At 35.0% G+C, this 13,670-nt stretch overlaps 1 protein-coding gene across 5 annotated transcripts in view; it reads left to right on the top strand.

Annotated features, from left to right (window-relative positions):
• NCKAP1 (NCK associated protein 1) overlaps positions 1–13,670 on the top strand; it is a 62,162-nt gene that overhangs the window by 28,545 nt on the left and 19,947 nt on the right. For all 5 annotated transcript variants that reach the window (XM_087732391.1, XM_087732387.1, XM_087732390.1 and 2 more), the window contains 13 exons: positions 342–498; positions 1,122–1,178; positions 1,698–1,794; positions 2,020–2,126; positions 3,258–3,390; positions 4,798–4,879; positions 5,353–5,411; positions 6,200–6,345; positions 6,834–6,966; positions 8,684–8,803; positions 9,109–9,248; positions 10,440–10,571; positions 13,214–13,432. In XM_087732391.1, the coding sequence (XP_087588517.1) occupies positions 342–498; positions 1,122–1,178; positions 1,698–1,794; positions 2,020–2,126; positions 3,258–3,390; positions 4,798–4,879; positions 5,353–5,411; positions 6,200–6,345; positions 6,834–6,966; positions 8,684–8,803; positions 9,109–9,248; positions 10,440–10,571; positions 13,214–13,432 (1,582 nt within the window). The remainder of the gene's footprint in view (positions 1–341; positions 499–1,121; positions 1,179–1,697; positions 1,795–2,019; positions 2,127–3,257; positions 3,391–4,797; positions 4,880–5,352; positions 5,412–6,199; positions 6,346–6,833; positions 6,967–8,683; positions 8,804–9,108; positions 9,249–10,439; positions 10,572–13,213; positions 13,433–13,670) is intronic.

The raw sequence follows: 13,670 nt of genomic DNA, 5'->3' as shown, positions 1-13,670 counted from the left end.
TTTGTATGTATCATACTTTTGCATACAGTGAAGTTAGAATTCAGCATATGCCAGAATGGAGTTGTATCATCAGTTTATTCCAGACTGACTAAAAATGAAGGGTTTAGTAATTCTGATGAAAATAGCTGAGTAGTATCAGGATTAAGGAATTCATGTTACGAAAATATTACAAAAATACTTCCACTAGAACAGTGTGGGGTATTTTTTCATGTATAAAACTATATTATCCATGAAACAGTTTATCGATGAACTATTGAAGAGAAAATGCGTAATAATCTTACTGTTCTCTTACTGTCTTTGTGCTTCTGGTTTGTGACACGCATCAATATAAACTTTTGAAGTTGGATTTATTTTGTGCCATGGAATCCTAAATAGTGATGCTACAGCTTTGAACCTTTGGAAACTTGCACTTCAAAGCAGCTCTTGCTTGGCTCTCTTTCGAGATGAAGTATTCCATATTCACAAAGCTGCAGAAGACTTGTTTGTAAACATACGAGGGTAAGTTGTTTTTTTTTTTTTGTGCTCTTTTTCTCCTTTCAGAACCTCTCTTAAAGCGTCATTTCTTGAAGAACTGTTTTGAAAATGTTACTTCTACTTCATGTAAGTTTTGCTTGAGGATAGTCAGTACACAAACATTTTTGCTTAGTATCTTGACTGTTTCTTTAATGCATAACTTCCAGGAGCCTGATTTCATAACCATCATGCCTTTTTTTATCTCAGTTCTGAAAAAGTCTGGTGAATCAGTCTCTAAAATGGCAAAAGTTAAAATTAATGATCTCGCCCACTAAATCTTAACCTAGTGAAAAGTAATGATGTCATGAATGCAGAGTTTGGTTGAAAAATTGCATCTTGTCTGCCACTGTTCTTGCAATATATCATATGAAAACGCAGACAGAAACAAAGTTGAGATCTCTACCAGCGAACACCAGGAGCACTTCAGTGGAGATTAGTTTTGGTTTGGGTATCCAGTTTTAGCGTTTAGCTCTGATCAGGGAATTAAGTCTTCTGTGAGCTTTTTGCTGTATCCTGCTTGCTATGGCATTGCAGCTCCTCTCAAGTACCATTCAGCTCCTGCTAAATTGTGCTACTTATTACCGTATTGCATTGTTTTTTACTTGCAGCTACAACAAGCGTATTAATGACATCAGAGAGTGCAAAGAAGCTGCTGTTTCACATGCGTAAGTGTCCTGCAAAGTTTTCCTGACAGATTTTAGTGTTGATTTTCTTAACAAAGTTATAAAGAATGTATAAACAGGATTCGTTGAATTCTGAATCAGTTGTGCACATTCAAATGTGATCATGTACTGATTTTTCTTCTAAGTCTGGGTTTGCTTAATGCCATTATCAATTTAACATCCCAAGTTTTTTTCAAATTTACAGGATGGAAGCATTTAGTTTACTCTCCAGTTTCTTTTTGTCTAATTACTTAATGTGAATACAAATTAAATATAAATGTTTTAGTGGAGTCAAATGCAAATCACAGAGCAGGGGCAGAGAAATCGGGTTTTAAATTTAACTGTACTTCAGGAATATATAGCATTGGTGATGGGGATGCCAATTTTAATTGAACCACATCCTTCAAGATACTGAAGTTGGTATGATATGAGCTGCCTACGCTTGGACTTACGCATTTGGTAAAATCAAATGTTCTGTGGTTAGCACAGTGGATGATGTTTCAGTTTGTTCTTTTGATGCAGTGGTTCAATGCATAGAGAGAGACGCAAGTTTTTACGTTCTGCACTCAAAGAACTGGCTACTGTCCTGTCTGATCAGCCAGGCCTGTTGGGTCCCAAGGTAATTACAGTTCTTATGTTTTGCATTTATTCAATCTTACTTTTTGTTTCTCAGTGATAATATGACATTTAGTTTGTTTGGGGGGAAAAAAGCCCACACTTTGAGAGAAAACCTACTTAGGTTTAAAGATTCTTTTGGTTTTAGAGACCAGTTGCCTCTTAGTGTGCAGAAGGTGTCCAGCTGTTGTGTATATCTATAAGCTTGTGAACAACTTTTCTTTTTCAGGCACTTTTTGTATTTATGGCGTTATCCTTTGCTCGTGATGAAATTATTTGGCTTCTTCGTCATGCAGATAATATGCCAAAGAAGAGCGCAGATGATTTCATAGATAAGTATGTTAACAATTTTTAGAGTGATACCTTAAATATCTGTGAGAATTTCACAGATGAATTGCATTTGAAGGCAAGGGAATCTTGGGAAAGGATGGCTATATGGAAGAGTTGGGACTGTTCAGAAAATCTTTACTTGGGAATCCCAGGAACTGAAGCGCATTGGTGAAAGTTTGTTTTCTCTTGAAAATGTATTTATAAAATAAAAATATTTTATAAAAACTTCAGGTATTTTTTCCTTTGAGAAAGCAAAACAAAAAAAAAGCTTTATCAATGTGTTTTCAGTGTTACTGATTTGTATTGAAGAAATTGGGGGGGGGGGAACTGTCAAAAAGCTTGATTTGTTGATTTGTAGAATGTCTCCTGTATTGCAGCAACACTGTCTTTTAAATCAGACAAGATTAATTTATATGATACAGCATTAGCGTCATCATAAACGGAAGGGAAAAATGAGAAATGGGTTTAAGATATTTATGAATATGGATAGGCAGAAGGGCACTAGTTGTCTTTGAGTTGTTCTCAAGATTATTAAACACAAGATTGAACTGTAAGTGTGTGCATTGACTGCAGGAGTTCAAACAACAAGTGACAATCACAAGGCTAGATATAATCTACAGCTGGAGTAGGAAAACCTTGGGTTTTCTTCACTGGGCTAGGTGCTAGGGATGGAGGTCCCACAGCCTCTCTGAAACAACCTGTGCAAGAATTTAACCATCCTCATGGTTTTAAAAAAACAAACAAACAAACCAAAACCAACCCAACAGAAAAGCAGTTATTAAAATTGTATTTTTCAGATTTAACCACTTTTTGAGATTTTTTTTTTTTCAAATTGAGCATTATGGAAGGGCTTCTTCAAAAAAAATAAGTATATAGTTATACAAACCATTGAGGATTAGGATGAGGGCATCCTATTAATTTATCTCCTGTTGAGTGGATTTTACCTTGCAGAGAAAATTACCTGTGTAAACTCATTTTCCAATGTGAACAAATACTTTCATACAGAAATTGCCTATTAATAGTTTTAAGAGCAAGGTATAGGAGGAAATCCCCTTGAGAAGCATTCCACTGATAGAAATTGGTTTTAATATTGTGGGTATTTCATATTTGTAAGCTTTTCCTTGTCTTCTTGCCTAGACACATAGCTGAGCTAATATTTTACATGGAGGAGCTCAGAGCACATGTGCGAAAATATGGACCTGTGATGCAGAGATACTATGTACAGTATCTCTCCGGCTTTGATGCAGTGGTCTTAAATGAGCTTGTTCAGGTATGGCAAGGCTGTGGTTTTGGGTTCTCAAATGCAAACTTTAAAAAGTGCTTTTTGTCCAAAATTACTTTATGAAATGCATCCTGGTTTATGGATTTTGATTAACATGATGGAATAAGGCAAATTAACTTGCTGTTTTAGTTCTGGGACTTAGAGCTGTACTTTTGGTTACTATATGAATACTTAAATGTTACTAAACAATGTTATGTTTAGAGACAATGAAATGGGTACTGCCAGTGAAGGAGCATTGCAGAAATTATTTTTCTTATTTAGGCTGACAAAGAAATGATAGACTTTCTGAACTGTTTTGATTTTATTCCCTAGTGACCACTAGATGGAGCCCAAACTTTGTACTAGTTAACTACTCAAACTGGACAAGTTTGTATTGCAAGCTTTTTTGTTTTCAAAAATTAATCTCACACTTCAAGCATTACATCAATTACCCGCAGGTGGAACTGACATTCTTTACTGCTTATTTAAATGAACTATTTGCATTGTGATAACTCTATATACTTATATGTCAACAGATTTATTAGTGTGACAGTGAAATATTTTTGAGATTTGTCATCGATTCCTGGGAGATGATTTCCTAGATTTAGTGAACGACTTCTAAATGCTGTACAAGTGGCACAAATGTTCTGTGTTCAGATAGGATAATCCTTAGGATCAAACTGAAATGAGGGGAAAAAAGATTGGCTTGAATTTCAGTTGTAATTAATTCATAACAGGTATCAAGCACAAGACTAGACAAATGACTGAGTGCTAATTTGGATTTTTTCAGCCTTGAGGTTAAAATGTATGTCAGTCATAGCTAGAATTATGAGAAACTTGTGTATTGGATTATTTAATAGAAACATGATCTTATCAGTTGCTGAAACTGCTTTTTCATGAATGGTTGCATTTTGTAAAATTTGAAAACTTGATAGCCCATCTGTCAGGTGGCATAAATCATTCAAATCAATGTTAGTAAAAAAAGTGTTGAGAGAGGGTTTTGTGGGAAGCAAAATGATGCTGACGTGGGCTCCGTTTGGCCAAACTTTCTATGCAGACAGATGAGGTGCCTGTAGAGATCAGTAAAATGTTCAATGTCTGTTGTATAACAGGAAAATGTTTGGTGTCCATTTTGTAAATGAGTACAGCCTGAAAATGCGTGGGCACATTTACTGACAGATTTTTCCATTTTGAGCAGATGTTGGTTTGGAAGCAGGCTTTTCTAGGTATCTGTCATCAACGAATGAATTAAAAAGTGAAAGTTGTTAAATAGCAGTATTTGAAATATACCATCGATTAAGTTACCTTCTTTAAATTTTTGTACATTTCAGAGTATAGCTGATAAATTGGGCATGAGTATTGACATTGTTTCTTAAACCAAGTTTGAAATAATAATAGCAACAACATTTATTTTAGAATCTTTCAGTGTGCCCAGAGGATGAATCAATCATCATGTCCTCTTTTGTAAACACAATGACTTCACTAAGCGTGAAACAAGGTAAGTTTAAATAAACTTGGGAAAATTGTAACAGAATGGTGGGTTCCTCTGGAAAGTTTCATCACTTTTTGTTTCATGCAATCAGTAGAAGCAGATAACTTGCATAAATGGAATTTGTTCCCTTGTTTCTCTTTTGTTACAGTATCTGCTTCTTGTTGTGTGTCCCTTTTTCAGGGCAGCTCTATACAAATAGAGCTTTTGAAGAATGTTATATGGAAGTAATCCTACCTTTTAATTTAGAAAGCGTATTACACATGTTTTCATCTAGATATTTCAATTCCTGTTAGTGTCACTGTGCTGAATTGCAATTCTTAGGTAAAAGCATGAGTAATTTAAAAAGTACTTTTACTTACTAGAAAGTACCTAAGTAATTCTTGAGTACTTTGGGGTTTTTTAGAAGGTCTGATATAGTGTATCTGAATTTGTAGTTGTTTTCCTAAAGGTTTTATGTTCTGTATTTTTCCCTGATGCAGTTGAAGATGGAGAGGTATTTGACTTCAGAGGAATGAGATTAGATTGGTTTAGGTTGCAGGTAAGACTTTGTAAATATGCATGATGCTTTACTAACTTAAAACTGAAACGTTTAATAAATTACTGCTCTTCTAGGTTACTCTCATACTGCAAGTGGATGACAGACTATCTAAGAACAACCTACTATCTTAAAATCAAACAAATACTTAAGCAGATAATGTGCTACATTTTGATGTAACTCTGCTTTGCATACTTTTTGCAAAACATTCTTTGGAGCGTTTATAACAGTTTGGAAATAGAATGTGTTGAGGATGAGCAGTTTGGCAGCTGTGCACTGTTCGGAGTGTGATTCAGCCTGCCCAGCCAAGGGAAGGTAGAGACTTTTCAGAGGGAAAATATTATTCAGCGAGATCACTTCTGTGCATTGCAATAATAGTATCTTCAATTGACTTACTAAAGAGGGGAGTACTGATTAGACTGTAAATAAATTGTCTCAAGATTAGAGACATGTTATATTTATATTTTCAAAATATGCATTCTTTACTTGCTTTCCAAAACCTGACTGTTAAAGGGGGGGCTCACAACTGTGTGTTTTGTCAATACATTTGTTCTACAGTTTATCTGTGAATCAGCGTCATATTCAAATGACATTTGGAGACTTCATTGAAAGGCAGTTTGCTCCTCTTAAGCTATAGTGGAAAGATAAAATAGTCTATCCACGATCTTTAAGTACACAGGTGTCCTACGCATACCATAATCAGCATTTAATGTTTATATTGGGCAATAGCAATGGACTTGGCAAAAAAGCAGCTGTAGATATAACATAAAATTTTTCTTGTGTCTTTCCAGGCCTACACCAGTGTTTCTAAAGCTTCACTTAGTCTTGCAGACCATAGAGAACTAGGAAAAATGATGAACACAATCATTTTCCACACAAAAATGGTAGATTCTTTGGTGGAGATGTTGGTTGAAACCTCGGATCTGTCTATATTTTGGTATGTTACTAACCTGACTGTAGAAGCTTTTTATTATTTATTGTTTGGTTTGTCCTTGCAAGTGTAATTTTTAAATAGCAAACTTTGTAGGAAGATAGGCCAGTGGGAGAATCAATTAGAATTTCTGGTTTCCATCTGAATTAGTTTGGTAAAGGTATTTCTGAAGATCTGTTGGAGAGATTCTTCAAGCAGTCACATAATTGATCTGGGGTCATTTGCAGATTCTTCCTTAGTACATTTGTGCAAAAGGTGCAAGTTTTTGCAGTGCCTGTGTGGCAAACATCAGAATAAAAATATGCTAATAATAGATGCAAATAAAATGCATAAGAAGTCAACACAAAACAAATTACTTTGAAAACATGATGCAATTTTTCGTATAAGTTATGACTACAAATCTAACACTAATAGCATATTTGATTTGTGTGAAGTAGACTTTATTTGCAGCAAAATGATGTATGTGTTCCATTTAAATGTCTTTTTCTGATCAGTTTTTATAGTCGTGCTTTTGAGAAGATGTTTCAGCAGTGTTTGGAGCTTCCCTCTCAGTCAAGATACTCAATTGCATTCCCACTGCTTTGTACTCATTTTATGAGCTGCACCCATGAACTATGCCCAGAAGAGGTAATTTTAAAATATAAGTTATTTTCATCTCTTGTTTAAAGTAGAGAGGACTAGAGCTGAACACTGCAAGATGATGTTTGTTATAGCAATATAAGATTCGAGGGAGGAGAGTGGTAAAAAGGGAAGTAACGCAAGTAGATACCTTCTATGTGATTCTTCACCCACAGATCCCAAAATCCTTTTCTGAAGTGAGTAAGTAGTATTACCTTTGCTTTAATGAGAGATTAAACTAAGGTACAAAGATTAGATGACTTTTCAGGGGTCATTCAGGCTGAGATGCTAATGAATCCTGTATGCCTATTAAAATTTACAAGCAACAGTGTTTATACGCTCATAGTTAGAAAAAGGAAATAGGGAGTTCTGTGTGGCTTGTTATAAATAGTGCCTCTGCAGTAAGACTAAAAAAAAAAAAAAATCCTAAGTGATATACAGTATGATGCAAGCATTTGTTTCGGTCAGAACTGGGTAATGCAAACCCTCTTTGGTTAGAATTAGAAATGAAAAAATGCAGAATGTTGCTTAAAGAAATGGACCCTTTCTTAAAGGAAGTAGTTTGATTCTGAGGAAATTTTTTCTATTTTTGTTGTAATGAAATAGATCCTTTAGTACATTTCCTGTATGTCTGTTGACCTTGGAATTACTCTGGGGGTTAACTTGGCCAATTTTGTGCAGTGCTCATGAAGGTGTATTTTCATTCTTAACAGTGCTCATCTGAAACAATTTGATTAATAGTATCTATTGTAATATGAACGATGCGGGTTTTTCTTATTTAAACTTCAAATCCTCTTCTGCTGAACTTCATCTCAATAAATGTCTATATCATTATTTTCCCTGTATACTTTGCTTTAAACAGCTGCAAACTCTATTTATACTAGACAACCACTAAAAAGTTTCTAGGAAAGCTTCCCTTCAGGACAAGAGATGTCTTTCAGAACAATTACAGTAACAGTAAGGAATTGGTAGCCAAAGTCCACTGTATGCTAGTTAGTCTGAATTCAGCTGCAGCAAGCACATTTTGCCACAGCCAACAGAACTTTTAATTCAATATCTGAATTGTATGACTTGGTAACTCTTATCATTTTTGAAAAATAATCGTTGCTGTACTGTGTACAATATGTGGTAGTGTGGCTTTTAGAAAGTAAACATTAGTGGTGAAAGAAGGATTTCATTGAGACAGAAGGCTATGCTTGTGCAGATCCAGTGACAAAGGAACTGAATCCAGAAATTAATGCGGTAGAGCTTCACTATTGACTTTCTCAGTGGTGTGAATGACACTGTGCTTTCTCTATAGCTTGAGTTGCATGCTTTTTTCTCTTAGATTTAGTACTGGTACAAATTAATGAAGAGGAGATTCACAGAAACCTTGAGTATTGGACACTTTGAAGTAGATTAATTCCAAAATGAAACATGAAAACCTACTTTTTAAAATGTATTTTGCCTCCTTTTACAGAAAATGTTTTGCAAAATATAGTAAGCAAAATATTTTTAATGATAATATGCCACTTTGACTTTGAACATTTCATGGTTCGAGTTGCTTCCAAAAAAATAAAATCCCAGGGCTGAGACTATTAAGGACTAATGAATTCATTATTTCTCATACCCCAGTTCTATGATTTAGTGAACCATTAACTGCAGTACAGTGTGTGTGTTGTCTGAATATTGCAGGACTAACAGGAAACTGAAAATAAGACTTCCTTTTTTTTTCCCTCTTTAACAGCGACATCATATTGGAGATCGTAGTCTTTCCTTGTGTAACATGTTCTTGGATGAAATGGCTAAGCAAGCTCGCAATCTTATCACAGACATTTGCACAGAACAATGTACACTGAGTGATCAGGTGAGTGTGGTTGTGTCTATTCTTTTAATTCTCCTTTGGGATTTTCTAGGTTGTTCAACTTTCTGAATTTTTATTGTTCTATTTCCTGTTCACCTTTTTTCTCTGTTTTGAGGAAGTGTTCTGTTTGTAAAATGGAAAGTGGTTTGAGGAAAAGTTTTTCTATTAGAATTGTGTAGCTAGTAGGCAAAGGGAGAATGTGTTACTTGTGTGATGAAGTCTCCACCTGGACCATAAACTTATTTTGTATCTCATGGCTGCTGAGAAGTTGGATTTTAATTTGGGGGGCTATTTTTTTCCTCTACTAGTTGCTGCCAAAGCATTGTGCCAAAACCATCAGTCAAGCAGTGAACAAAAAGTCAAAAAAACAGACTGGAAAGAAGGGAGAACCTGAAAGGGAGAAACCAGGAGTAGAAAGCATGAGGAAAAACAGATTGGTCGTGACAAAGTAAGCCTCTTCTATTCCTTTCACCTAGAATCCCAAGTCAAAACATGTGTTTTACATATTGAATGCTTCTTGCTTAATTTATCAGAGTAAGTTTAATTGACTGTAAATATAACAACTTTGTAGTCTGCGAGCATATGATGCTTCTGTAGCTTGTATAGAGACTGAATTCTGTTGCGTAAAGCAATAGGAATGTGTATCTCGAATTTATCTTCTCGGATGTTTCCTTTCCTGAGCAGAAGGGATCCCTGTGCTGTAGCTAGGTTTCCTGTATAGTCATAGTAATTGTTGTGGAAGTGGGAGTCCAAGGAGTGGATGGCATCTTCGATTCTGCCTTGCTTAACACTCTGAACTAGGTAAAGTACAGGCTGGGCTGGAAGTTCTTGCTGCCGAAAGGCTGTTTGCTGCCTCCAGCTGCTGGGATGGAGTTGAGGCTCCAGTGCCTGTACCATCTGGGGAAGGTTTCCTTGTTAGTGGCTGTAGAAAAATGGAAAGTGCCAGCAGATAAAAAACCAAAAACCCACCTGAAAGAGCTAACAAAGATTAATAAATACAGTTTGGGGTATAAGAGATGATGGGGGGGAAAAGGGAGAAGATAATTGTTAGGAAAGATCCTAGGACTAGATGGTAGCGTGATAAAAGTATGAAGAGGAAGGAAGCTAAGAAAAAAGAAACAAATGTTTAGTGTTGTGGCTGGGAGTGGCTAAACAGGGATGCTGCTGAAAGGAAAGTGGTTTTGCTACAGTTGCAACAACCAAACATCAGAGAACTGTAAAGATTAGAGAAGTAGAGGGAAGAGAACTTACTTGTAGCTTAAGATTCCCTCCCCCAATATTTTCAGGCTTTTAGTACTGGCTAGGAGCAAACATGACTTGTGTTGCTTAGTTGTTAGGAAAAAAACACTTTAAGACTGTTCTTTTCAAGGGGAAAAAAAAATGTATATGTATAAATAAGTATATCTCTCACATCACTGTATTTGATGCAGATCAGTATGCAGTTGTAGGATGTGTTCTTACCCAAAATACTTTTTTAAAAATAAGCTAGAAGAGTGTCTCAAAGAAGAAAAAGATAATGAAAGGGTTAGAGCTGTACCTGCTCTTGAGGCATCTTCCATCCAGTACGTGCTTTCCATGATAATACATACTTATGTTCCATTAAATATTTTTCTTAATTTCTTGTTGTCTGTTCTTAAAGCCTGGACAAACTGCACACTGCACTTTCTGAGCTCTGCTTCTCAATCAATTATGTACCAAACATGGTGGTTTGGGAACACACGTTTACCCCAAGAGAATATTTAACGTCTCACCTGGAAATCCGCTTTACCAAGTAAGAAATATTGTAAAGTTACAAGTATTCATACACAAGATAAGTCTTTGCTGATTTGACATTGGAAGTATTATTATGGAAAACTAGATTTTAAAAGGGTGGATTGCAAAACTCGTAAGTCAAATTCTGACTGAAATGACAATTAAGTTATATGTGCAGACATACACAATTGTTAATTCCTACTTTAAAACAAAATATATTGGAAATTAATATCACCTATATAATAGCCTGATCCTGCATTCCTAGTCCTATGTATTTTGTAGGAGTTCATGACATCTATTTTTAGGCATTTATAAAGACTGTCTTCCCACCGTTCTTTTGCACAGTGCTGGATTGTTTCAAGTGTTTGAGTTTACTGGCTTGCTGAAAGGGAAATGTAAAGATCAGAACTCAAGACCTGACAAAGTCAATTGAAAAGATATTTTAATTGCCTTTTTTCTTAAAATAAAAAGTATTGCCACTTGATATTCCTGTCTGTTCCTACCTTGATCTTCCCCTCGTTGTTTACAGAAATAGGCACATGGCAACTTCTGGAGAGGACTTCATATTAAAACAGCCAGCTATCCTGGTTGCATTTTATGCCAAAGATTACTAATTATATATTCCATACAAGGTATAAAGACTTAAAACTTTTACTCATCAAGACATAATGTTAGGTCTCTGGAGCCCTCCATCTTTAAAGTAAGACAAGGTGGCATAAAAGTAAAGACAACTTCATGACTTTATAAGAAGTCAGCTGTACTCTTCAGGTCTATAAATCTAGACCAGTGAAGGTCATATTTGCCTAATTCTGGGGAGGGTTGGCTTGTGGATTGGGGCTGAAGCCACAGGCAGATGGCTTTCAGAGTCTGCTTTCCTTTTTATTGCCTTATGGAAGAAATGAGACTTGTTAGCCAAACAGAATGAATGTTCAGTGTATAATTATCTTTCAGATATTTAAGTGGCATTTCTTCAGAGGTTTGCAGTTTACCTTTAAATAAAGTGTTAGTATTTCAGTGTTAGGAGTTTTTTTGTTTACTGTTTTAACCTACTGTTTCATGTATGATTGGACTAGAGCTTATTATTATGCCACTTAATCTTGTAATAACACCAATTTTTAATTGGTTTTAAAACAAAAGAGAGACTCAGAAGTAAACCTGTGATAATAGGCTTATTTGCACGTTTCCAAGCAACAACAAAAATGTTACTTAAGCTGATGTTCTCCTCCAGAATAACTCATCCTGTTCACCTGTGATGAAGGTAGTAACCTACTGATTTCTTTCCCTCTTTTTTTTTTTTTGTTGCTGTTCTCCCTTTGAAAAGTACATGTCACTCAAAAGCTTAGCTCTGAAAGTCTGAGACCATTATTAAGCCTAAAATGAATACTACAACAAGCATTTGTTTACTAAGAACACTTCGTTTGCATTAAGAACCCACTGATACAGTTTGCTTCAGGGCCTGGTTTCAGTGAGATACTGGGTAAAGTTCATGTCCATTTATGTTAAAAGGGAGTACAGAGTCCTTTGTGCAGTTCTGATCTAGCTTGAAAGCTAGCCTGATGTATAGGGTATCTGTTATTAGAAGCCTGGTTTTATTTATAGTGAGAATTTGGACAAATCAAAGTATTTCCTGCAATTTCTTGACTTTTTGATTAAAGATAGAAATCACTGTGTGAGCTAAAGGGAGATTTGTTTTTCATTAATAAAATTCCTATTTATTTACTTAACATATACCCAAATTTTTAAAATTGTATATACAAATATAACTGAAGCTTACCTACCAAATGATGTAAAAATGTTTCCTTTTACCTACTTACAAGATAATTGCTGAGAGGCATTAGCTGTTGAACACAGAGCTTCTGATAACTTTCTTGAAAAGTTATTTAAAACAGTTAAAGTGTAATTTAAAATAAATATGCTCTAGGAGAGCTATCTGTAGTGCAGAAGAGATGAGATCCTTCAAGATAACTGAGGTTTTTTTTTTTTTTAATACTGCGTGAGCTGAGGCAAAAAGAGATTAAATGGTATGGTCTGTGTCTTGCAAAAGTTATGCACTCAGAATACAGTAGGCATAGTTAATATCACAAGATAATCAGATGTGCCTTTAAATACTTATGCAAAGCAACACAAGATAGAAGTTTTGCTTTGAATATTTTCAATTCATACTTAATTATGGCTATATGGTTTTTTTACAGATATTTCAAACTAAAACTATGACAGCAACTTTGGTCAAAGAATTTTTGCCTTAGTTAATACGCTTTAAGCACCTTAATACATCATTGCTCTTGCATTTCCCAGAAGTTTTGCATTTTAAAAGACTTTAACAATTTATTTACCGAAGTAGGTGTAATATGTCTTCCACATTGTGGATTGCCCTTATATATGGGCGGGGGGGAAGCTTTATTTTAAAAATACTCAGTGAGTATTCTTACAGTCTCATGAAATTTTTGCTGGAACCATGAATACAGTTGTTGTTATTTAGAACTATTTTTAAAAGTGCTGGTATAGTATATTCATTGATTAGAGTTTTATACTTGCAGATTGGAAAAGTATTCGGAGAAAAGCTTTGAATATAAAATAATTTTATAGCTGCATCTTTGTCTCTGTTTAATTTTACTAATAAATGCAATTTATTTGTTTCCAATTTTTTTTTGTTTCTAAAAGGTCAATTGTTGGAATGACTATGTATAATCAAGCAACACAAGAGATTGCAAAGCCTTCAGAGCTGTTAACCAGTGTAAGAGCCTATATGACAGTTCTCCAGTCAATAGAAAATTATGTACAGATCGATATTACACGAGTATTTAACAATGTTCTGCTTCAGCAAACCCAGCATTTAGATAGTCACGGTGAGCCAACCATTACCAGTCTGTACACAAATTGGTAAGTAATTATATGAACACTTGTTAGAAGTTTTTTATATTATTTTTATTTAATTAAAAACCTGGAACTGGAGAAGTGGAGTTTGACATTTTCTTAAGTTTCTGACTTCACAAGTTTACTTCTCCCAGTACCTGTTAAAAGCACTTTAGAAGTTTGTGTATCGTGAAATTCACTTTTTATAAGGGGAGATGCAGAGTAAGATACAGATATCAGTTGAACTATGAAAGTAAAACTTTAG

The sequence above is a fragment of the Nipponia nippon genome, unplaced genomic scaffold (genome assembly GCF_047370975.1).
Source record: "Nipponia nippon isolate SJK-2023a ecotype South Korea unplaced genomic scaffold, ASM4737097v1 scaffold_5, whole genome shotgun sequence".
Taxonomy (NCBI): domain Eukaryota; kingdom Metazoa; phylum Chordata; class Aves; order Pelecaniformes; family Threskiornithidae; genus Nipponia; species Nipponia nippon.
The sequence above is the reverse complement of the archived record's forward strand: the minus strand, read 5'-3'. Positions and strand labels throughout refer to the sequence as shown.